At 56.6% G+C, this 24,151-nt stretch overlaps 1 protein-coding gene across 3 annotated transcripts in view; it reads left to right on the top strand.

Annotated features, from left to right (window-relative positions):
* Positions 1 to 24,151, top strand: part of PIK3R6 (phosphoinositide-3-kinase regulatory subunit 6) — a 59,405-nt gene that overhangs the window by 23,859 nt on the left and 11,395 nt on the right. For 2 of the 3 annotated variants that reach the window (XM_053892516.1, XM_053892515.1), the window contains 16 exons: positions 5,435 to 5,518; positions 5,942 to 6,033; positions 6,638 to 6,706; positions 7,568 to 7,700; positions 8,837 to 8,906; positions 10,116 to 10,299; positions 12,885 to 13,050; positions 13,341 to 13,427; positions 14,718 to 15,141; positions 15,433 to 15,511; positions 16,206 to 16,328; positions 19,156 to 19,266; positions 21,120 to 21,207; positions 21,487 to 21,557; positions 22,044 to 22,134; positions 23,726 to 23,841. In XM_053892516.1, the coding sequence (XP_053748491.1) occupies positions 5,435 to 5,518; positions 5,942 to 6,033; positions 6,638 to 6,706; positions 7,568 to 7,700; positions 8,837 to 8,906; positions 10,116 to 10,299; positions 12,885 to 13,050; positions 13,341 to 13,427; positions 14,718 to 15,141; positions 15,433 to 15,511; positions 16,206 to 16,328; positions 19,156 to 19,266; positions 21,120 to 21,207; positions 21,487 to 21,557; positions 22,044 to 22,134; positions 23,726 to 23,841 (1,988 nt within the window). Of the gene's footprint in view, positions 1 to 5,434; positions 5,519 to 5,941; positions 6,034 to 6,637; positions 6,707 to 7,533; positions 7,701 to 8,836; positions 8,907 to 10,115; positions 10,300 to 12,884; positions 13,051 to 13,340; positions 13,428 to 14,717; positions 15,142 to 15,432; positions 15,512 to 16,205; positions 16,329 to 19,155; positions 19,267 to 21,119; positions 21,208 to 21,486; positions 21,558 to 22,043; positions 22,135 to 23,725; positions 23,842 to 24,151 lie in introns of those variants that run through there. The other variant, XM_053892517.1, reaches the window with a different exon arrangement.

Genomic DNA, 24,151 nt, shown 5'->3' on the forward strand with positions numbered 1-24,151 from the left:
TTTATTTTTTTAATGTTTATTTATTTTTGAGAGAGAGACAGAGAGACAGAGCATGAGTGCGGGAGGGGCAGAGAGAGAGGGAGACACAGAATCGGAAACAGGCTCCAGGCTCTGAGCCATCAGCACAGAGCCCGACACGGGGCTCGAACTCACGGACCGTGAGATCATGACCTGAGCTGAAGTCGGACGCTTAACAGACTGAGCCTTCCAGGCGCCCCCCCGCCCCGCCACAGTTACATTTCTGAACAGACACCACACCTATTGCAAAACAAGCTAACAAACAATGACAACTTTCAACTTTCTCCAATTATTTCCTTTGCATCTCCTTCTGCCACCGTGACAGCCAGGAAGGAGCCATTCTGACCCTGTGACCTTCGTTCTTAATGCAGGGATGATTGTCCTCTGGGAAGCCTGAGCATTTTTGCACTTGACTCCTTTCTTGACTAACAGGTCAATTACCCAGAACTCTAAGCTTATCACTTAAGACAGTAATTCACATCCTGATGATACATTAGACTGTCCCAGAGAGCTATTAGAAAACAAACAAACAAACATTAGTTCTCATACTCTGATATCTGACTTTAAATTGGTTTCGGGTGAGCTGTATATTAATGAGGTTTTTTAAAGTTTATTTTATTTTATTTTATTTTGAGAGAGAGAGAGAGCACACGCACAGGGGAGGAGCAGAGAGAGAGAGAGAGAGCAGGGGAGGAGCAGAGAGAGAGAGAGAGGAAGAGAGAGAATCCCAATCAGTCTCCATACAGTCAGCACAGAGCCCAACGTGTGACTTGATCTCATGAAACATGAGATCAAGAGTCAGACGCTCAACCCACTGAGCCACCCAGGCGCCCTGTACATTAGTGTTTTTTAAAGCTTTCTGAGTGATTCTCCTGTGAAGCCAAGATTAGGAAGGGGGGAAAAGGAAAACATTCTATGAAGCGTTTGGGAGAGATGTGATTCTGTCTGGGATCACAGAAGGCTGGAATGGCCAGAAATTGAAGAGTGGACCTTGAGCTAAGGGGGTCCTACTGTGGTCAGGACCCCGAAACCCTACTTCTCCATCCCTCCCTATTGGCTCATAACACCTACCCTGGTCTGAGAGCTGGGAATCTTTGTGCGGGCGACTTTATCCAGCATATTGATTTTCAGCACTCAAAGCCCAGACACTCATAGATAAGACATATGTTCATAGTCTCACCTGGGAATTTCCTCCTCTCCCTTTTCTGAGTAAGCAGGTGGATGGACACATGTAAGAGTGCAGCTTTAGAAGAAGAGGCTTTGCCGAAGAGAAAGCTCTGTTCCCGCATTTCTGTGGCCTTATGTAAATCACCTCTCCCCTCAGAGCCTCATTTTCCCATCTGTAAAATGGGATGAGAGCCTCTCCGATCCCTCTGGGCCTGACCTCTGTGCTTGGAGAGGCAATATGGGGTAAGGGTAAGAGCTCTCGACCTGGAATCTAAAAAACAGAGAGAAGAGTATTTGTAGGGCAAATCCCCAGGGTTCTGCTGAGAATTCAATGAGGTAATATGCCAGAAAATGTTCTGCAAGTACATGGGTCAGTCAGAGAATGCTAGCCGCCGTAACAAATAACCCCAATGTCAGTGGATTAGCACAACAAATGCTTATTTCGCACACCGCCATCCAGCGTGGGCTCCAGTCTTCCGGGGACTGAGTTCTCCCTCCTTCTTGTGGTACCGCCATCTTGAACATGTCTTCCAAGGTCACCACGGAATGGGAAGAGAGAGGTGGAGGCTAGTGCAGGGGATTTTAGGACCGGGTGTGAATGTGTCACATGTTGTGTCTACCGTATTCCATTGGTCAGGACTCAGCACATGGCTCCCATGACTGCAGGGGAGTCTGGGAAATGTAGTCTTCCCGTCTACCCACGACAAACGTAAGATTGGTTTGATGAACACATGACATTGTCTTGCCATGCCTGCGTACGACTTTCTGTGTGTATTCCTTTCAAGTGCTATTTAAATGTCAGATATTGGGGCGCCTGGGTGGCTTGGTTGGTTAAGCGTCCAACTTCAGCTCAGGTCATGATCTCACCGTCCGTGAGTTCAAGCCCTGCGTCGGGCTCTGTGCTGACAGCTCAGAGCCTGGAGCCTGCTTCCGATTCTGTGTCTCCCTCTCTCTCTACCCCTCCCCTGTTCATGCTCTGTCTCTCTCTGTCTCAAAAATAAATAAACGTTAAAAAAAATTTAAAAAAACAAATGTCAGATATTAATAGTAACGTGACAACATCCCACATTCCTGGATGGAGGGGAGGATAATAATTAGGAATGTTTATTTATTTATTGGCCGTTCTGAGTCAAGAATGATGGTAGAAGTGCATGTCGTATATGAACAACCTTGAGACGCTTAAGGCACAAGAAATACTCCATTTCTTTCTTTTGCTTCATGCAATCAAATCCAGCTTCAAGCTCTCCTTTGCCACGGCCAGTACAAATTCCAATGTCATTCACTTGGGGGTGGTTCCCCCTCTCTGTGATCTTGTAAGCCCAGGGGTTACAAAGTCTTCATGATGGAAAAGTCCGTGGTCTTCAGTCCTCTGTAGCTGCAGCCTCCTGGACAGGTTGGCTAGGCTTGCATGGTGCATAGGGAGAGAGGGGGTTCCTTTGGGGACATTCTTGAGTGCTGGCAAAGGTGACCCAGGAGACCACAGCAGTGGCCCTCAAGGTCAGAGGTTCGTGCTCACCTGCCTTGAGCCAAGATCTTTGCCACCCCCGGTGAGCTGTGTCCCAGCTGGCCCTGGTCTGGGCTCTCCCAATCCAGGGGACTCTAGCCTCTCTGCTTCCCTTTGGGTTATCACTCTCCTCTAGAACTAAAAGCATCAGCCTTCACCCCCACCCCTCTGAGATAATCCAGCTCATCGTCTCAGTCCCCTTGACAGGGGTCTCAAACTCAGGGGCCGGGTAGAGGGTGTGGATGGGGGAAACCAGGAGGGGAGGCACTGTGAGGAACCAGAAGAGCTGTGCCCCATCGACTGCCCCCATGTGAGGATAATGTGTGCCTGATGTCAACGGACTTTCAAGAGATGCCAGAAACCCAACTTTTATGCAAAATCTCCTGATTTGTCAATGTTGGCAGCTGATTCCTTTTTCTTCTTTCCTTTCGAGACACTCTGCAAGCCCAAACAAAACACGTCTGCAAGCCAGATGTGGACCAAAGCCCGAGAGTTTGTTCTGGCTGCCCAGACTTTCGAAAACACACTTTATTTGGGGTTGTCTCCTGGGGCTACTGGCAACTTCTCTATTTTTTCTCTGAAACATAAAAGCTGAACTCCCTTTGCAAAGCGGAGGAACCCAGGGCTCAGAAGACAAAGGCTTGACTGCCCTTTGAGTGAGGGGGCAGGGGGGAGATCACCGCGTTCACGGTTCCCAGCCTGTGTGGTCCTTGGTGAGGCGGGTGGAGAAGGAGGAGGAAGGAAGGAGGAAAGAAGAAGGTAGACATAACATAATGTTTTCATAACTCAGCCTGCACTGACTCCTTAAATCTTCATGCAAGGTGGAGACAGGTAGATGGGAAGACAGCTTGCGGCCAGCCCTTGTGCCAGGCTTCGTGATCCTGGCCAGTGTGGGGGGATGCTTCAGTGCCCAGCAGGGTGGCTGGGTGGCCAGACATGGGGTGTAACAGCCAGTGCCCGTTCTCAGCCTCGGGGAAGGCTCCAGAACGGGCCTCAATGTGCCCCAGGGCGACAGGGGAGAGGCAGGTAGAAGGTGAGGGTTTTGGAGAAGCCAGGTGGCCGACTTAACAGAGCTCACGCCAGAGCCTTGGAGGGGCCGGTCCCCAAGCCCCGGCTCACCCCGGGTCCTCGGCTAACCCCATTCTAACTCCTGAACTGCAACCCGCTGGTTTCTGAAAATTGTGATCTCGATCCTGCTTGCTTCCCAAGGCGCTCGAGGCAATTAAGATCTATGTTAAGTAGGAGGTAAACCAAGATCAGGAAGAGGATGAGGGAGGAGAAGTCCCTGACCCCTGAGATGAGCTGATTTGTGACGCTGGGCCCCAGTCTGACTGTAAGTTTCCTGACAAGCAAGCAAAAGAGGAACCCCAGACACGCGTGTGGTTTGCAGCGTCCGAGAACCCAAGAACGCACACGCTTGCCTGTAAATTCGATCTCTTGTCGGGAGCTGGTGGTAAAGAGGGATCTGTGGTGTGGAGAGCGTCTCTCGGGCTTCCTGTGTTAGTCCAGAGCCTTCAAGAAGCAGGGTGGCCACGCGGGGACCGAGGTGGGGGGCACACCTTGGGGGCAGGAAAGGGAGAGGGTGCGGACTGACATCTGGCTCCGAGGGAAGGAGAAAGAGAAGGGCTCAGCTGGGCGGCTGGGGGACCCCTGCGTGGAAGTCAGGCACGGAGAAGGGCCCCAGTGTCCGAGGAGGAGACTGTGAGGGCCCACGGCTCCCCGTCGTGGCCCCACAGCGAGCGACAGGCTGCCCGGACAGAGCCCAGCTAACCTCCCCGTAGTGGGAGATGGGCCAGGGGCCTCCTCCCCGTTACCAGTGAACCTCACTTGTTCAGATGGTGAGGACTGGATCTGAGGCCATTTCAACAGGGGCTCGGCCCCCAAAGAGACAGACGGCTGGGGGGTTGTAGCCAGTGGACGGCGAGGGGGCCAGCGGATGGGACATCCCTGGGAGGAGACACCGAGGGTGCAGGTTCCTGCTGAGAGGGTTCTGCTAAAACCAGTCCACAGGCAGGCGGAAGGCAGGACCGGGGCCAAGATGGGGGGTGGGGGTGGGGAAGGCGACTTAGAGCCCGAGTTCCCTTGATCAGGGGCACGGTCACCTCCTGCCCCAGCATTTATCTGACCTGTTTCTTTCGGTTGGCTTTAAATTTTCACTTCATGTATCGATTGAGGAACCCCTTAGAAATACTGTTTTTCAGGGGCGCCTGGGTGTCTCGGTCGGTTGAGAGTCTGAGTCTCGATTCCGGCTCCGGTCATGATCTCGTGGTTTGTGGGTTCGAGCCTCATGTCGGGCTCTGCGCTGGCCTGCTTGGGGTTCTCTCTCTCTCCTCTCTCTCTCTCTCTCTCTCTCTCTGCCCCTCCCCTGCTCGCTCGCTTTCTCTGTCTCTCAAAATAAAGAAATAAACATTTAAAAATTTTTTTTTCGAGCACACATTAAAATAACAGCCTAGAGATTCGATTGTTTTAGGACGATCTGAGGGCCCTATAAAACCATCCCGCGTACCGCCGGGGGCACACTGACAGCACTCTGGTTTTACGGAGCACAGGGAGATGGTGACTGGAAGGCTGTGTTTCAGGCCCGTGTGCCCGCTGTCTGCTCTGAGCTGGCCACTTTGGGGCACCTCTCGGGACTTGGAGAAGGGGGGCTGAAGACGGTCTCAGGGAGTGCAGGGGTGGGGGGGAGGGGGACGCCAGGGGCCCCAAAGCTCCTGGCCTCAATGCTCGCCCGCCCCTGCCGCCCAGATGCTGAGCTGGATCTCCAACGGAGTGTGCAGGCCGTGCTCCGGGAGCTCGGCGCCCAGGCCCCGGCCCTGCAGAGCAACCAAGGTAAAAGCCAGCAGGCGGCCTCTGCCACGATCTCTCCCAACCACCTTCCCAACCCCCCTGGCGAACCAAATTCCCCTCGACCCTCTGCGCCCGCCAGACTCCCAGAAACGTGGCCCCGGGAGCAGACCTACGAACATCGCCGGTCCCTAAGCCACAGGCATACACCTGTGTCCCCCTAGTGTCCCTCTGCCTGCCTTTCCGCCCTGAGAGCCCCCTGTCCTCAAATATCAGCAGAGCAGGACTCCACGGGTGAGAAGTCCAGCCATGTGGCCCCAGAGCCAGATGCCCAGCTGAGGGGTCAGACTCGTGGCTGCTCAGAGTCACGGTCTGGGGCTCCAGGGCGCAGGGTCCCGCTCCGGGGGTCCCCCGCTAAGAGCCCCCTGCCCCATCTACGTGTGCCGGGCTCCCCTTTCTCCCGGCCAGGCATGTGGAGATGGTCCCTGCATAAGAAGGTGGAGCGAGATCCTGGAAAGAGTCCGGCTCTGGTCCGCATTCTGCTCAGAGAACTGGAGAAGGTGAGTTCTGGGGCTTCGGGGAGGCGGGCGGGGGTCGGAGAGAGGGAGAGGGAGAGAGAGACCCAGCCAGCTGGGGCCTCGGGGCCATCAGAGCCGCGTCCCCCAGACTCCGGTCACTTGTGGACCGCCAGCATGACGTTTACCAGCCGTGTCTCCCTCCCGCACGCTTCTGTCAGTGAGATTTTCTTGATCCTGACTCTCATTACTTCACTTGACTTAGCCTGTTCCCCCAGGACCGTGAATGGAAAAGCCCCCACTGGCAGAGAGACAGAATATCGATAAACATAAATGTCTATTTCTTATGACCTTTTCTTTCTTTTTTTTTTTTTTTGACGTGATTTTTTATTAACATTGAATAAAAAAATAATATCCACTCTGGCTCTCTCCTGCGTTGCAAGGGGAAGAGGGGGGGGGCGGGGCCTGGCACTTCCCACCCCCGCCCCCAGGCGCAGGGCAAGCCCCGCCTCCGGGGCTCCCCTCCTTCCCTTAGGATGACGTTTTCAAAACCGTTCTTGGACGGCCGAAAGTGACCCTCCACACCTCCCCATGCCCCCTCCCCCGGGCCCGCAGACCAGTAAATGCCCTGCGATCTCCTGTTTTCCAGGCAGAGAGCGAGGACATCCGGCATGCGATCATCCCCTTGCTGCACACGCTAATGTATGTGCTCACTAAGGTGAGCGTGACGCCGAGGGTCGGGGCGGTCGTGGCAACCCACACGTGGCAGGGCCAGACACTGTCCTCTCCCGCAGGAGACACGCAGTCTCTGCCTGGGCGCGCCTAGGAGAACTCTTGGGTGGCCTGCCCCAAACCGTCTTCTCCACACTCGCGGTGCCCTGTCCCTAATACACAAAGCGGGCTACTGGGGAGGAAGTTGGGAAAGCAGTGCGCGGGAGGCATGAGAGCCTCGAATGCCGGAATGGGGTCCTCGGGATTGTTCCCACGCGCCCCGGGGGCCATCACCGATCCCTGCTTAGGAAAGGGACAAGCCACCGAGAAAATGTCTGGACAACAGCGATCAGGAGCTGTGTACGGTCGCAGGGGGTGGGAGAGGGCAGCGAGGGAGATGAGGGGCAGAGAGAACAGTTCGGGGGCTGCCGGGATCCAGGGGCAGGAGGGGGCTGGGCTCGGGCCAAGGCAGAAGGCGCAGGAGGAAGCGGAGCCCCGTGGCCACTGCACTGGGAGCGTCATGCCTGCGGGATATCGCGCCCGGCAGGCTGGAGACGAGACTCCAAGTTTTCAGCCTAGAGCCCAGCAGGAATGTGCTGCCCGGACAAGCAGAGGGGAGGGGAGGGGAGTGGATTTGCTGGCAGGACAGGGTGAGATGGATCCCCTTTGGGGCGAGTTTGAGTGGGGTGTCCGAAAGGTGTCTTTCAGGTACCGGGTGAAGAGACTAAGGGTGTACGTCTGCGAGGGAGGTGTGAGCCCAGGTCTGGCTGTCAGACCTGCCTTTCCTCCTCTCCACCCCACCCTCCCACCCACCCAGCACCCTTTGTGACCTAGGGCTCTGGGCACCCAACTCCTCCCTCCCACCCAGGCCACGGGCATCACGGAGGAGCTCTACCGGAGAACCTACACCTTTTGCACAAGGTTGCTAACCCTGCCCGCCCCCTACTGCACGGTCGCCTTGGACTGCGCCATAAGGCTGAAAACGGAGACCGCTGTCCCAGGTGAGAGCTGTCCCAGGTAGGAGCTGTCCCGGGTGAGAACTGTCCCAGGTAGGAGCTGTCCCAGGTGAGACCTGTCCCAGGTAGGAGCTGTCCCAGGTAGGACCTGTCCCAGATGAGACCTGTCCCAGGTAGGAGCTGTCCCAGGTAAGAGCTGTCCCAGGTAGGAGCTGTCCCAGGTGAGACCTGTCCCAGGTAGGAGCTGTCCCAGGTGAGGTCTGTCCCAGGTGAGACCTGTCCCAGGTAGGAGCTGTCCCAGGTGAGACCTGTCCCAGGTAGGAGCTGTCCCAGGTAGGAGCTGTCCCAGGTGAGAACTGTCCCAGGTAGGACCTGTCCCAGGTGAGGTCTGTCCCAGGTGAGACCTGTCCCAGGTAGCAGCTGTCCCAGGTGAGACCTGTCCCAGGTAGGAGCTGTCCCAGGTGAGACCTGTCCCAGATGAGACCTGTCCCAGGTAGGAGCTGTCCCAGGTGAGGCCTGTCCCAGGTGAGAACTGTCCCAGGTAGGAGCTGTCCCAGGTGAGACCTGTCCCAGGTAAGAGCTGTCCCAGGTAGGAGCTGTCCCAAGTGAGACCTGTCCCAGGTAGGACCTGTCCCAGGTGAGGTCTGTCCCAGGTGAGACCTGTCCCAGGTAGCAGCTGTCCCAGGTGAGACCTGTCCCAGGTAGGAGCTGTCCCAGGTGAGACCTGTCCCAGGTAGGAGCTGTCCCAGGTAGGACCTGTCCCAGATGAGACCTGTCCCAGGTAGGAGCTGTCCCAGGTGAGGCCTGTCCCAGGTGAGAACTGTCCCAGGTAGGAGCTGTCCCAGGTGAGACCTGTCCCAGGTGAGAGCTGTCCCAGGTAGGAGCTGTCCCAAGTGAGACCTGTCCCAGGTAGGACCTATCCCAGGTGAGGTCTGTCCCAGGTGAGACCTGTCCCAGGTAGGAGCTGTCCCAGGTGAGACCTGTCCCAGGTAGGAGCTGTCCCAGGTGAGACCTGTCCCAGGTGAGAGCCGTCTCAGATAAGAGCTGCAGTGCAGCTCCATCCACCGTCTTGCTTTTCCTCCGAGGTTCCTGGAGCTCAAAAGTCCCAGCACCTTCTGTGGAGGGTGCGAAATGGGGGTCAGAGACCAGAAGCCGGTTGGCTGATGCGGTCTGCTTTGCAGGGACCCTGTACCAAAGGCTGGTCATTGCCGAGCAGAACCTGACGAGTGAGCTGTACCCCTACCAGGAGAGGTGAGTGACCCCTGACAGCGTGCTGGCTTCCGTCCCCTCCAGGTGTTGGGACGCCATGACTGCTCACTGAGGGGGACAAGGCTGGGTGGGGAGGAACCCCAGCAGAGTTTCCTGTCCATGGCATTTGTCCCGGGGCGGAGTGTATTTGCAAGGGTGGGCGGGGCCTGCCTTCTCTGGAGATCACAGGAAGCAGGGTGGTGGGTCCGTCCTCTGGGGCTGGCTCAGAGCCCTCCCGCTCACATGCAGAAGGTGATACGAGCACTGGGCCGGTCTGGAGTTCTGTCGTTCCACCTCCGTCCCGCCCTTGGCCATGATGCAGCATCAGCCGGCCAGCCAGCCGGCCAGAGGTGGCTCCCGGCTGCTTACGGTCCAGGCCACAGTCACACCGTGAAATCTGGGGCTTTCGTCTGTGTGTGCCTGGCCCTTCGGATAAGATTGAGGAGATGTCTGCTGTTGGTGTGGGGAAGAGGGGCCGGTGAAGTTGGGGGTGCCCTTGCTGACCCGGCCCTGGAAGGGGTGGCTTGAGGCTGTGTTCATGGGGGGTGCAGGGAGGTGAGGTGGAGAGACCCAGAGGAGCCGGGAGCCAGGAAGGAGAGCAGGGGCGGGAGGGAGAGCAGGCGCTGGCATGATGGGGTGATGGGAGGAGGTGGGGCTCACTCAGGGTCCAGAGTCCGCTTGGGCAGGAAGGAATTAGGGTCCCTCCTGGAGGGCGATGTCATCAGTGGACCACAGAGCTGAGGGGGTGGGGGACAGGATTTAGCTTGGGACTTGCCTGGTCGCGAGACTAGGGGGCACCCAACGGGGGCCAGCTGTTCCTGCCTGCTCTCTGATTTGCCACAGTCCCCACTCCTCCCAATTGCTGTCCCCCCAGAGACTTTTTTTTTTTTTAAGTTTATTTATTTTTGAGAGAGGGCAGCGCAGAGAGAGAGGGAGAGAGAGAATCCCAAGCCGTCAGCGCGGAGCCCGAGGCGGGGCGCCACCCCACCAACCGCGAGATCATGACCTGAGCCGACATCAAGAGTCTGACCCTCAACCGACTGAGCCACCCAGGCGCCCCAACCCCCATAGACTTTGGAATCCGAGGCTCCCGTTTTTGGAGGAACAAAATACTCGGGGGCTGCAGGGCTCCACGCTGCCCTTCCAGGCGCTCTCCCCGCCGCAGCCATCCTCTGCAGCAACCCTCCCCCCCCCCCCCACCTCTGCCCTCAGAGCATTCCTCTTCGTGGACCCCGAGCTGGTGTCCCCGTCCGTGTGCAGCGCGCTGCTGCTGGAGCTCGAGGCGGCGCAGGTGCAGCAGACGCCCGAGGCCTGCATGCGCCACGTGGTCACCCACGCCCTGCAGGCCGCCCTGGGGGACGCCTGCCACGCAGGCGCTCTGCAGAGGAAGCTGCAGGTAACCGCCCCGCCCCAGCCCTCCTCGGCTGCGCCCGGGGCCCTGCACGCACACGCCAGCTCTCCTCCCCGTCTGCTCTCCTTCTCCCCGGTTCAGACCACCCTTGCCCCCTCAATGCGGAAGCAGTACGAACTCATTAAGGAAAATCCGGGGCGGGAATGCACGCAGGCCGAAAGAGGAAAGAAAAATCGCTCACACCCGCCCACCCAGATGTATTCCCAATCAACGTTTTGGTCTATTTCCTTAATAATACAGACGACGATAACCCGGATAGGTGCTGTCGACTCAATGTCTGTGATGTCCCAGGCACGGCGCTAGACACTTTTACATGTATCACATTTTTAAAAGGCTCACCACGTGTCAACAACATTGTGAATGGGTATAATCGTTAAAACTGGGGCACAGAGAGGTTGATAACCTGCCCGTGGTCACACAGGTACAAAGTGACTGGGTCAGGGTTTGAACCCAGATCTCTCCGACCTCAAACTTATGTTCCACCGCCTCCCGGCCCCACTGCCCCACCACCCCTTTTTAGCAGGAGATACCAAAGTCTGTATACAGTTGTCCCGAATTAGGGTGAGAGGCCGGGCCTCGATACTCCCGCACCTATTAATTATTGGATGTGGACGGTCCTCAGGAAGGGACATGACCGTGGAGAGTGGCATTTTTTTTTTTTACCGGAGGCTGACTATGGAAAGGGACTCAGCTGACAGCTGACGGTTGCTAATGCTCCCAGCAGCGGGGGCTAATGAGTGCCTCAGTCTTGAAGGTGGGAATCCGGGGAGCCACCATAGCATTTATCACACTGTTGCGCATGGAATCAAAGCCAAAGACCTCACAATGGCCTACAAGGCCCTCGAGATCTGTCCCACCTCCTCGCTTCCTCTCTGATTCCATCTGATTGCATCTTCTGTACTTTCCCTCTCTTCCTCTCTGCTCCAGCTACATAGGTCTCCCTATTGTCCCTCAAATATGCCAGGCATGCTTACACCCCAGGGCCTTTGCACATGCCGTTTCCGATGCTTGGACCATTCTCTCCGATATCCACATGGCTCGCTCTCTCACTTCCTTTAGGACTTTACTCAAAAGTCACCTGTCGGTGAGACTTCCCTGATCACATTATCTAAAATGTCAGCCCCTGCCCCCAATTTCACATCCTTCTTCTCTGCAATTTATCGTACTATAAATTTTACTTCTCTTGTTTATTATCATTGGGGGGGGGTGGAGAGAGAGACATACACTATAATATAAACTCCCTGGGAACAGGACTTTTTATCTGTTGTGTTCACAGCTGTATCCCAGCATCTAGAACAGGGTCTGGCATGTCGTGGGTGCTCAATAAATATTAGTGTATTTATAAATTAAGCAGCGAGATGAAATGGACCCGATGGCCCCTTCTAACTCTGATTCGGTCATCTTCTTGTTGCATTATCTGTTCGCTCCACAAGTGTTTATTGGGGCCCTAGCCACCCAGAATGACCCTCCCTCCCTTAATCAGGAAGTTAGGATCCCGCTCAGCAGACCCCCCCCCCCCACCTCCAGCACAGACCAGAGACGAAAACAAGCCCTGGTGTGTCGGCCTGTGGACTCATTGGAGCCCTGCACCTGCTGAGCTGTGGGATGGGATTGGCTGGTGCCGGGGTGGGGGGGGGGGGGGTGGTGAGGGAAGACAGAAAACATCATGCAGGGCTCTTCTCAGGGTTTCAGATCTGCACCACGGGAGGGAGGAGCTGAAGAGCATGGGATTGCCCAGTGAGAAGCTTTCAAAACCTGTTCCCATCCATTCCCATTAAGGAGAAAGGCTCAGCTTGGTGTTCTACCCCTAACTTCTTTAACACTCACTTCCCTTTTTCTTTTTTTTAAGTTTATTTATTTTCGAGAGGGAGAGAGAGACAGAGTGTGAGCAGGGGAGGGGCAGAAAGAGAGGGAGACACAGAATTGGAAGCAGGGTCCAGGCTCTGAGCTGTCAGCACAGAGCCCGACGCGGGGCTCGAACCCACAAGCTGCGAGATCATGACCTGAGCTGAAGTTGGAGGCTTAAACCGACTGAGCCCCCCCCGGGCACCCCTAACTTCTCTTTTTAAAAAGAGAAGGCAAGCTTCAAGCCATAAAGCCTTGGCAGGCTGGCATTTAAAAATAGTGGTTTGTGATGATTATATTCCTCTTGGTTATTTTTCTAAGTGGGACGTGTGACTCTAGCCTTTTTATATAGATTACCAACATAAATTGTCCTTCTGAAATAGCTGGGAACCAAAGTGAGCTGATTGAAAGAACAAGGGCGAGAAAATAATCATACAGCAACTATTTAGGGAGCACCCACCATGTGCCAGGGCGTGTTCTAGGCGCTGCGGATGCCGCTGTAAACAGACTGCCTTCCTGGAGTTTACATCCAGGCGGGGGCAGAACACTGACCCAAGGGCGGCCCTCCCTGCCCCTCTGGGGTCCCGCCGTTGCGGGGCAGCCCCGTGTGGGGGACAGAGAGGACGCTCAGGTGTGGGCAGCATCGGGCAACCTCGGAGCCCAGTGGGGGGGGGGGGGGGGCGGGGCTGGGCCGGGACCCAGGCTCTGGCGCCCCTCCCCGACAGGCCAGCCCTCGCCAGGCCCTGGAGCGCTATTTCCACGCCGTGGTGGCAGCCGTGGAGCAGATGGCCAGCGAGCCCAGCCCGAGCCGGGAGGGACACCTGGAGAGGCTGGAGGAGATTTACTGCTCGCTGCTGGGGCCGGCGGCGGCCGCCAGGGGGCGCTGCGGCGGTAAGCGGGCGGGGGCGGCGAGGCCCGGCGAGGGCCCGCAGGGGGGCGCCGGAGAGCAGCGCTGCACCTGCCGCGCGTGGCTGAGGCGGGCGGGCCTGCGCGGCTCCTGGGGGGCCTGGGGACCGAGGGCCGCCAGGGGAACTTGGACGGTCCCGGGCTAAGCAGGCAGAGAGGAAGCCTGGACGGGGCCATATGGGGGAGAGAGGGTCTCTGCACGCCCCCCGGGCCCTCCAGGAGCCGCAGGGGAGGGCAGAGGAGAATCCCACAGCCCGCCCCCCCCCTTCTTTCAGGTGACCCCCTGCAGTCCCCGCAGCCAAACATCCCTCTGCCCAGCCCCCACATCACCTTCCACCTGTGGACGGATGAAGAACAGCTCTGTAAGTGCCTCACACCTCCTCCGTGCAGAGCTGAAGGGAAATGAGTGTGTGTGTGTGTGTGTGTGTGTGTGTGTTTCTCACTGTGTGTGTGTGCATTCGCGTGTCTGTGTTTGTGTGCGTGCAACTGTGCTTTCATGGGCCTATAGGTCTGTGTCTGCGTGACTGCGTGTATCACGTGTATCTATTTATGTCCTTGCGTGTGTGTGCACATCTGTGTGTGTGTGTGTTCACGTGTGTGCGCCTTGCTCCCTGAGCTGTTCTGCACGTCTGGAGGAACGCATTTTCTCTATGCCAGAAGAGCTCGGTGCCTTAGCCACTGGCCTCAGCTAGAAAGTGCCACATGCCCAAGCTGATGCCGACAGACAATGAATGTCCCCAAGAAGGAGGCAGTCACACAAAAGTTACAGTTCCAGGAGCTGGAGGGGTCTTTCCAGAGAGGTCTGCTTGCCTCACACTTCTGTCCACACTGGCCTTCCCCTCACACTGTCCCTGGCTCTTCTCAAGAGAGGTGGGGGTGGGGGATGGGGGGAAGTGCTGGCTGGTGAACTAGGCCCAAGTCCCCCCTTGCATGGGCTGGGTCATCCTAGACTGACTCTGTGTTCTCTCTGGGCCTCAGTTTCCTCATGGGTAATAAAATGAAAGTAGATTAGAAAAGCCTAGGGGTATCTGGGTGGCTCAGCGGTTAAGCGTCAGACTGCAGCTCAGATCATGATCTCACCGTTTGTGAGTTCGAGCCCCGCGTGGGGCTCTGTGCTGACAGCTCAGAGCCTGGAGCCTGCCTCAGATTCTGTGTCTCCCTCTCTCTCTTCCCCTCCCCTGCTCATGCTCTGTCTCTCTCTCTCTGTCAAAAATAAATAAACACTTAAAAAAATAATAAAAATAAAAAAACATTTCTCAAAAGAAAGAAGGAAAGAAAGAAAGAAAAGCCTAGAAGTCTTTCCTGGAGTAGGCAGGGTCTGCTCTCTGTGTCCCAGGGGAAGCCACAGACAGTAAGAGGATAGGAGGAAGCTAATAAAGAGGGCTCCAGGGTCAGCGAAGGGGAAGGTACCGAGTGTAGCTGACTACTGCAGGACTTCTCAGAGCCTTGAGTACATGTACTCAACACGAGGTGTCAGGAATATGCGGGCTTCGCCATCTCTGTTCACCGCAGGACCTTTGTTCCTTCGCGGGGCATCTTATGGGGCTTCTGTCCAGCTGAACGGTGTTTGAGAAACACGGGAGCCCAGGCCTTGCAGGGGTGAGGCCCTGCCAGCCTCCTCTGACCTCTGCTCCCCGCTCCCCGCATCCCAGGGAAGGAACTGGTGCTCTTCCTGCGCCCGCGATCCCAGCTGTGCCTCAGCGCTGACTTGGAGGCCTTGGACCTGCAGGGCCTCTGGCCGGACCGGGAGCTGGCCCGGGTGTCCATGCTGTCCACCGACAGCGGCATCGAGCGGGACCTTCCTCCGGGGGCTGACGAGCTGCCCCTACCCGGCAGCCCCGAGATGGAGCGCGCCAGGCTGCAGCGCAAAGGCGGCGTCAAGAAGCGGGTGCGGCTCCCGGACGTCTTGATGCCCGCGTGCTGGGACGGGCCCCCGGGTCTCCACCGCCGGACGGGCAGGCCCAGTGGGGACGGGGAGCTACTGCCTGGTGTGTCGCGGCTTCACACGGCCAGGGTGCTGGTGCTGGGGGACGACAGGATGCTGGGGCGCCTGGCCCAGGCCTACCACTGCCTCAGGTAGGGCCCGGAGGGGGGCGGGGCGGGGCGGGGGGGGCGGGGCTGCGTCAGACCCAGCTCGCCGCCGCCGCCGCCAGGGGGCACTGCGCTCACCAGCTCGGCGCTTTACGTCCTGGCGAGCCCAGCAGTCCTCGTCACCACACTGCGCCCATTCTGCAGATGAGAAAACGGGTGCCGAGAGATTGAGTAGGTCGCTCACAGGCAAGAGAGAATACAGAGCAGAACCAGGATGTGGAACCGTTGGAAGCGCAAACCCCTGCCCTGACCCCTGTGTTCCGCCCTCTTTGCTAGGAAACGAGAGACCCAGAAGTGCTGCCTCACCCCCAGGCTCAGTCTACAGCTGTACTACATCCCCGTGCTGGCACCCGAGGTGGCTGGGCAGGGGAGGGGGGAGGCACGTCGGGGAGGACGTGGGAGGGGCGTCCCCTGCCTCAGGGGCTGGGCAGGGAGCACGCTTTAGCCCCATCCCTGGCCCCAGGGACTAGGATCACCCTTCCTTAGGATGCGGGGCTGGGGGAGCCCTTGTGGGTCTGTGTCCCGGAAGCCACAGATGCAGGCCCCGGAGGCTCAGTGTCCCCTGGGGGGGGGGGGGGCAGCCTGCCCAGTGCTGAGTTTTGTTTTGCTTTCCTGGTGGAATTTATTGCAAGCCTCTCCTCAAACAGGGGCTCACACGCACGCACAGCATGCTTCCTGGGATCCCATGAAAAGAAGTTTCGGGCAGCGGGAGCCCTTTGATCTATTGGGGGCCAGACTCGCCTTGGCGGCTTTTCGATTATTCGATTGCCCCGCTCTGCTTGCTTAGTGGGGAGCATTCAATTCCAAGCAGTATTTGTCTCTCTGCTTCCAAGGCTGAAGATCATCGTTCAATGTCCCCAGCAAGCGGTCCTCAGTTAAGGGTTTACCAGCTTCATCTGACGTATAAGACCCAATAGGCTTCACATGGCAGAGAAACCGAGGCCCCAAGAGGTTCAGTGATCGGACCGTAATCCCGAGGCCAGTTTGCGGAGGGGACCCTCTGGCCAGAGACCCGGCCTGATGGGTCTGCCCCGTCCCCTTGTCCCCAGAAACAGGCATCATGCAGACATTCGGAGCTCAGAGAGCTGGCCACATTCCTGGGCCGCGCAGACCCGTGGTATGAGAGCACCGTGAACACACTGTGCCCGGCCATCCACAAGCTGGCAGAGATGGTAAGGGGGCAGCGAGGGCGGGAGGGGGGGCATTTCAGATGTTACCTTTGACCCTTGACCTCAAGGGTCAACCCCAGGGCGCCCCCCCCCCCCCGGGGTGGGATGAGGCCAGAAGGAAACATGGAAGCTGGTGGTCGAAATTCCCCCAGGCACCTGCTTTGGGTGGAACACCGGGCAGACCATCGAGCAAAACATCCTTTCCTTAGCGTGTAGGCCACGGTGCTTCCTGGGACGGCCTCTCCATGAGTGTAATAGCCCGTGTTTCCTGAGCACTTACAGGTGCCAGGCGCTGTTCAAGGGCACTCGCACTCCACGGCCCTACCAAGTAGGCACTCTTGTCGGCAGGTGCGAGTGTAGCCATCTGCCCACTTTACAGACCAAACTACTGAGGCACGAGATTAGGGAACTTGTCCAAAGTAAGAAGAGAAGAGGTGGACTCCCACCCGGAACCGGACAGCTTGATTCCAGGTAGACGGCTCGTGAGTTCATCTTCCAGTGACTTGAAAAGATCTTCATATATTAAGAGAATCTCTTTTTTTTTTTTTTTCAAGTAAACTCCACCCCACCCCCCAACGTGGGGCTCGAACTCACAACCCTGAGATTAAGGGTCGCTGGCTCTACGCACTGAGTGAGCCAGGCAGGTGCCCCTACTACTAAGAGAATCTTAACCTTTTAGCCGTCCGGTGTTGCCGACATTTTTTTCCACTCTGTTATTTGCCTGTGAATTTCATCAGCAGTGTTTTCTGACTTACAAAAGTTTGATATATTTTTTCTTTTTTTTTCTTGATTAATTTTTTTAATGTTTATTTATTTCTGAGAGACAGAGAGAGCATGAGCAGGAGAGGGGCAGAGAGAGAGCGAGACAGAGTGCGAAGCAGGCTCCAGGCTCCGAGCTGTCAGCACAGAGCCCGACGCGGGGCTCGAACTCACAAACCGTGAGATATGACCTGAGCCGAAACCAGGAGGCGGGCGCTCCACCGACTGAGCCCCCCGGGCGCCCCCAGAAGTTTAATATTTTTATGTCACACTCAGAACTTTTATCCTTTGAGAGACCTGCCTTTGGAGTCCTGCTTTGAAGGTTCTCCTCTGCTGATTAAATTACATCCAAGAGTAGATAAATATTCCCTGATAATTTACTGTAAGTCTTTTAATGCCTCGGTTTTCACATTTAAATTAACGTGCCTGCGACTGGTTTCAGTGCTTTGTGTGAAGCAGGCGAATTTCTTTTTTCCAAATGTGTAGCCAGTTGTCCTAAAGCTATTTATAGCACAAGCCATCTTGCCCCATCAGTCTGAAATGCCACTTTTCTCGTTTACTAAATTTTTATTCTTTCTTGTTGATCCATTCATTTCCGGACACATTGGTACTTTCATATTTTAATAGCAGGCAGGATAAACCGACTTCATTACTCTTCTTCCGGAAAATGTTTCAGACTATATCTGTTTCCAGATAAATATTAGAATTTTGTCAAGTTTTTTTTTTTAATTTTTTTTAACGTTTTTATTTATTTGTGAGACAGAGAGAGACAGAGCATGAACGGGGGAGGGGCAGAGCGAGAGGGAGACACAGAATCCGAAGCAGGCTCCAGGCTCCGAGCCGTCAGCACAGAGCCCGATGCGGGGCTCGAACCCACGAACCGCGAGAGCATGACCTGAGCTGAAGTTTGACACTTAACTGACTGAGCCCCCCCAAATACTCCTAAGTACCTTATATTCTAAGTTGACACTTCACTGAGATCTTTGTGTCATTTTATTGCCTGATTGATTGGGGTTCTTTCTTATACCTTCTAATAAAAATGTAGGGGGGGGCCTGTTTCCTGAATTATTGCTGACCTGAAAAGTGTCTTTGTGCATACACAGAAGACTGGTTAGCCGAGTATTGAAATACCTTTTCCTCAAAACTTGGAGGCCATCAGGGGCGCCTGGGTGGCTCAGTCGGTTGAGCATCTGACTCTTGATTTTGGCTCAGGTCATGATCTCATGGTTTGTGGGTTCGAGCCCCGCGTCGGGCTCTGTGCTGACAGCTCAGAGCCTGGAGCCTGCTTCAGATTCTGCGTCTCCCTCTCTCTCTTCCCCTCCCCTGCTTATGCTTTGTCTCTCCCTCTCTCTCTCTCTCTCTCAGAAATAAATAAACATTAAAACGTTTTTTTAATAAATAAATAAGACTTGGAGGCTATTAGGGGAGGAACATCTGATGCGAGTTTCACTTCTGCTCTTTGGTTGGTACCTTTTCCCCCGCCCCCATGCCAGGACACATGTAGAAATCAGGGTTCCCCCTGCTTGCTTTGCCCTAATAATTATCAGTTTGTATGGCCCCCACACTTAGTCCAAACGCAGTTTCCACATGAAGAGACTGGAAACAGTGTGAGAGATAGATCGATAGACAGATCGATCGATCGATCGATAGATAATGATATAATACTTGAATACGACAAGAGGTAAAGGAGACAGCAAATCACCTCACCTCTCGGGCCCAAGGTCACCTGGCCAGTGAACGCCTAATCCTAACCTGGAACTCAGTTCAGCCCCTGTGATCATTGGCTATGTTCTCAAGCATCTGGTCCTTACCCCAAGCGTCCAGCTCCTTCCCTTCCAGCTAGAGGCGCCCCCTGTGTCTTTGTGCAAAGTGGAATGCATCGGAGGCCCTGGGGGGCCGGGACCCTGGACAGGCGTATTTGCCTGAGGAGTAGACATCAGGCGGTCAGCAGGGCCTGGACTGCGTTGAGGGACCTCGACGGAGGTCTGCCTGTTTTCTCCGTTCCGAAAACAGCACCTCCCACCATAGCCCGGAGGGTGGCGGCTGAAGGCCTTCCCTGCCCCCCTCACAGCCTCCCTCCCTGGACACATCCCGGACCGTGGACCCCTTCATCCTGGATGTCATCACCTACTACCTTCGCATGGGCACCCAACCCATCTACTTCCAGATCTACACAGTCAAGGTAAGTGTGGCCCTCCCCCCCGCCCCCCGGGACCCCACCGCCAAAACACTCCGGCTCTGGGGAGACACGGGTTAGCAGGGCACGCGTCACAGACCCACCCAGACGCTCCTGGTTGCTAACCGTGTCTTTCCAATCTTTGGACGAATCGGATGATCATTAACTTCACAGGCATCCGGCCTGAGCAGAAGTACATCTTCGCGTGGAAAGATGCTTTAGGCCTTGACCCCGCGGAGGGCTGGCGATAGGGCTGCTGCGAAAGTTCTCACCAGCAATCGCTTCATCTCAGAAATCCCCAAGGCTCACTGTCCAGTCTCTGATCACACACTGCCGCCCCTGCAAGGCCCCTCCCCTTCTCCCCCCCCACCCCTCCGCCCCTGCGTCCTCGATTCCCCTCTGTCTCCCCTCCCAGCAAAACCCGAGCCCAGGGCAGCTCTGAAGTGCGCCTCAGCTCTTGCGAAGCTCGGGGCCCCTGAGCACCCGCTAAAAAATAAGCCGAAGCCCTCTGGCCGGACACGGACACAGACACACCCACGGTGTCCAGCCTGCTCCTTTCCCTGCCGCAGTGGCTGTTCCCGCCTTCCCTGCTTTCCTTGAATCCTCACTCTCAGCAAGTGGCTTGGCCACCCACTCCGCTGGGGGGAAAGTAGAGACCATTAGGTGTCCCCAAAGCTTCTGTCCATGCCTACACATGCATGCACACCTCCCCAGCAGACATGAAGCCCCCCCCCCCCACCAGTTCAGGCAAAACCCCATGATGCATGCCCTTCCAGTCTGTTCCCGCCTCCTCCGGGACCATCCCCCTCAACCTGAGATTTCGGGAGGCTGCCTCTGCTGCTTCCTCTCTCCTTCCGGATTCTCGTCCCTCACTCTGCATCCCGTGGTGGAAATTTTCTTCATGACCTTCCCCCTTTTTGGCCTAAATGAGGCAATTAGCTCCTGTCGCTGGTTTCCAAAAGGCAAAACGAAACAACCCAAGTCAAACAAACAGATGGGAGTAAACCTCTCAGGCTGGTAAAGGGAGTAAACATCTCAGCCGCGCAAATAAATTGAAAGGTTAGGCATCCCGTCGCTGCCCTTTGGCCAGAGGCCCCTGGAGCAGACCTGGGTTTGCTGGTTCTGGCCAGGCCGGCAGCATGGAGCAGTGCACAGCATGGACAACCGTGGGCAGAGGCTGTTAGAAGGCACTTATAACGTGGCTTTGGGCTCAAGTCAGGTGATTTGGGGGAGAAGCCCCCAAAGCAGGACTGTGCCCTGGCTCAGAAGCTGTCAGGAGGCCGGGAGTGGTTCTGTGGTTGTGTCAGGAGGCCGGGAGTGGTTCTGTGGTTGGGCATCTGGATCGTTCTTAGTTCTGAGTAATCCTTTGATTGGAAAAATGTCGGGATGGGGCCCGCACACAGTCCTGTTTTTTCCTGTGTTTGTGACGGTGGCAGGGTCTGCTTCCTGTCTTGACCCATCAGGGTCCCAGGGACCCCCCTCCAGCCCCAGATTTCCAGCCCCAACCCAGAATGGCTCAGCTCCCTCGAGCCCTTCCGTCCTGGCTGGTCTCGCCTTGCAAGTCAGGAATGGGGTCCCCCTCTCTGGCCCTTCTGGCGTCCACAAGAGATTTTCTCACACGGCCCCGCCCCTGTGTGAATTGTGTGCCCCGTTCCTTCCGCGTTAGACCGTCGTGGTTGCAGACCGTCGAGGACCGCTCGGGTTCCGATACCAGCGGCCTCCCCTATTTGTAAATATATTACATCACTGGACACCTGTGGACAGGCAGGTCTGGGAAGTCACCGCCTGGACGGTGGGGACCCCGGCCCTGCTTCCTTCCAGAAGCTCTCCAACCGTCCACACCTCCTCCCTCCCTCCAGATCTTCAGGGACCTGAGCCAACACCCTGCAGAGGACATTTTTCTCACTGAGCTCAAGGTGAAGATTCAAGACACCAAGCCCCCCAAAGGTGAGCATCCTCCCTTCCCAGAGCTCACTGATGCATCTCCGGCCAAGCCCTGTTTCTGGAACGTTTTCCCGCCTCTCACCTAATGCCCCCCCCCCAACTCCACCAAATACCGGGGTGCCCTTGGCTCCTCCAAGCTTGCCCGGACTGGAACCCTCGAGATGCTTCCTTTCCATCCAAGGAGAGATGCTGTCACAATTCAGCAGCTCTGCTCGGCCTGGGTGAGGCGGGAGGGGCAGGAGCCTCCTACGCGATTCAGCCTCTTCCCTCCTCCTCCCTCAGATGGCTTTTCACCCAGGAGGAGGGGCGCAGCCGAGGGCCCAGGGGCTGAGCTCAACATTTGCTACCAGAAGGTGAGTGGTTCGTGGGGGGCGGGGGCTGCTCAGGAGGAGGTGGGAGGCACAGGGTTGGAAGCAGGCATCAGGGACAGGCTGGCGGGAGCAGACAGAGCCAGAACCTCCTGCCCGAGTTTCCCCAGCCTTTGGAGAGTTTTGCAGGGATGAGCGGATTACCACCGGCCTGGCACGCAGCCGAGGAGGCCACGTGATTTAAGGGACAAGGGGCCTGTCCTGTTGCTCGAGGATGCCTTCCTCCCTAGCTGACCAGATGCTTGAACTGATGGCATGGGAGACGTGTCCCTTCGGGCCTGGGAGGCTGACCGTGCTCCCTGGGGCCAAGAGTGCTCTCAGCCTCTCCCCGCCAGCCCCGCCTTGGACATTGGTGACATGGACAAGAATCTCAGTCAGGGCAGGGGTGGGAAGCAGGACTGTTGACACGAGGGTGCCCGGGGGGACAAGGATGTTCTGAGGACCCCCTTGGTGCCTGCATCCCCTCTCCAGGCCCTGCTCAGCCACCGGGCCCAAGAGGTCGCCGTTTCCCTGCGGGCAACTGGGCTGGTCCTGAAGACCTTTGCAGCCAGTGACACTGAAGGTAAGGAGCTGGAGAGAGAAGGCACGAGAAGGGGATGGGTGGGGGGAGAAGGAAAAAGGGGTGAGTGACGGCAGATGAGGTGACCCAGAGGAATCGGGCCTCCCACCCAATCCTGAGGTCATGCAGGGCTGAGCACCGGGTGCCCGGGTGCGGCATGGTATCTGCCCTCACCATCGGGGGGACGTGCGACAGCATTGGCCTCGGTCCTGCCCTGCAGCTGGAAGGCAGAGGGGCCACACGGAGGGGGCACTGCCGCCCTCCTGCCTCTGTTGCATCTGGAGATGTTTTCTTCTGAATGTCACTCCACCGGAGGCAGGTAATCCCCAGTTCACCAAAGGCACCACCGGGCCCAAACTCTCTAATTCTAGCTAATTACCTAATAATAGCTATGTATCTAATAGATAATAAGATAGTTTAACGCTCCAAATCTAAAATAGAGATGTTAAAAAGATACCAATGTAAATGCCGATAGTGAAGGATAATCGTGCGCTGTTCCGTTAGCCCCCTGGTCTTCTGGAAGAAGGAAAAGTTCGGTGACGTGAGTGAGGACGTCACGGAACCCATTGATCAGAGGCCGGGCAATGTTCTGTGTCAAACACATCGACTCTCCAAATCCTGTGAGATCGGCATTACTAATACCAGCCGCTTTTTACCGGAGACATAACTGAAGGCAGAGAAATGCTGGAGGCCAGGTCACGTCCGGTCAGAGCCCGGATTCACACCCAGGCCGTCCGGGTGCTGGCTTCCAGGCAAAGGAAGCAGGGGACCCAGCAAGACCACCTGTATTTGTGCATCTTTTTTCTCTTTAATGTTTAGTTTATTTTTGAGAAAGAGACAGAGACAGAGTGTGAGCAGGGGAGGGGCAGAGAGAGAGGGAGACACAGAATCCGAAGCAGGCTCCAGGCTCCGAGCCGTCAGCACAGAGCCCGATGCCGGGCTCCAACTCACGAACTGTGAGATCATGACCTGAGCTGAAGTTGGACGCTCAACCGACAGAGCCCCCCAGGCGCCCCCCACTCGTGCACCCTTAACACCGCAAGGGAGACATGTGACCCTGGGGATAGCTCTTAGCCGAGAGGTGGTCATGGTGGGTCAAGAGCACAGATTCTGGGTCGGGATGGGGGCTGGCCTCAAGGTCCGGCTTTGCCATTTACCATCTGTGTGACCTTGGGCGAGTTCCTCGTGACCTCTCTACCGGTTCTTTCATTTCTCAAGTGAAGATGAAGTCCTCATTCATGTGCGTCTAGAAAACTATCGTGTTCGCTCTAATTGTTAAGTTGTATTTCCCTCATTTCCTTCACCAGCATCCCCCCACCCGCCCACCCCCGCGCTAACTTGCGCTCCTCCCATTGATCGCGTGCCGGGGGGCTTCAAGAAGGGTCTACCGCACCTTCTTCCACAGAAAAGGGGTGCGGGAGGGGGTGCAGAAAGGCATGGGGAGGTGGCTGCCGTGACAGAGGATACCCTGTGGGTCCCCCAGGGAAAGGCAGTGGATGTTCAGGAAGGAACTGAAACGCGGTTGGGACCAAGGCATAGTCAGGAAGTTGGGGGGCCCGTTACAGCCACCTGCTTCCCATCTTGTTCCCCCCAGTTTCTGGGCCCGCCCCCGCCCCGCCACCTGCTGTTCCCGTGACAGACCACACGTGCCTGAACGTCAGCGTGACGGAGGTCATCAAGTCCTCCAACTTGGCGGGAAGGTCCTTCTCTGTAAGTACTGGGCAGCACGGGATACTCGAACGAGGTAGGTGGCCCGGGCCGGGGTGTTCGGAGAAGGGGAGATGGCTTCTGAACCTTTGCTGTCGGACTGGGTCTTCCCCTTGGAGAGAATTTGCTCTCCCCTGGTGTGTGGAGTACCGGGGAGCACCGGCTGGTGTACCTGAGGCCCAGGGAGAGTCAAGGCCCACCCCCCGCTGGCCCTTGAAGGACCGAGGACGGGCCCAGGTCTGGCCTCCCGAGCGCTCCCCAGCAGCCAGACTCCTAAGCGGCAACAGCCCAACCTTGAACCACATCGAGCCGG

The sequence above is a fragment of the Panthera pardus genome, unplaced genomic scaffold (assembly GCF_024362965.1).
Source record: "Panthera pardus isolate Hobbes unplaced genomic scaffold, ASM2436296v1 HiC_scaffold_3, whole genome shotgun sequence".
Lineage (NCBI taxonomy): Eukaryota > Metazoa > Chordata > Mammalia > Carnivora > Felidae > Panthera > Panthera pardus.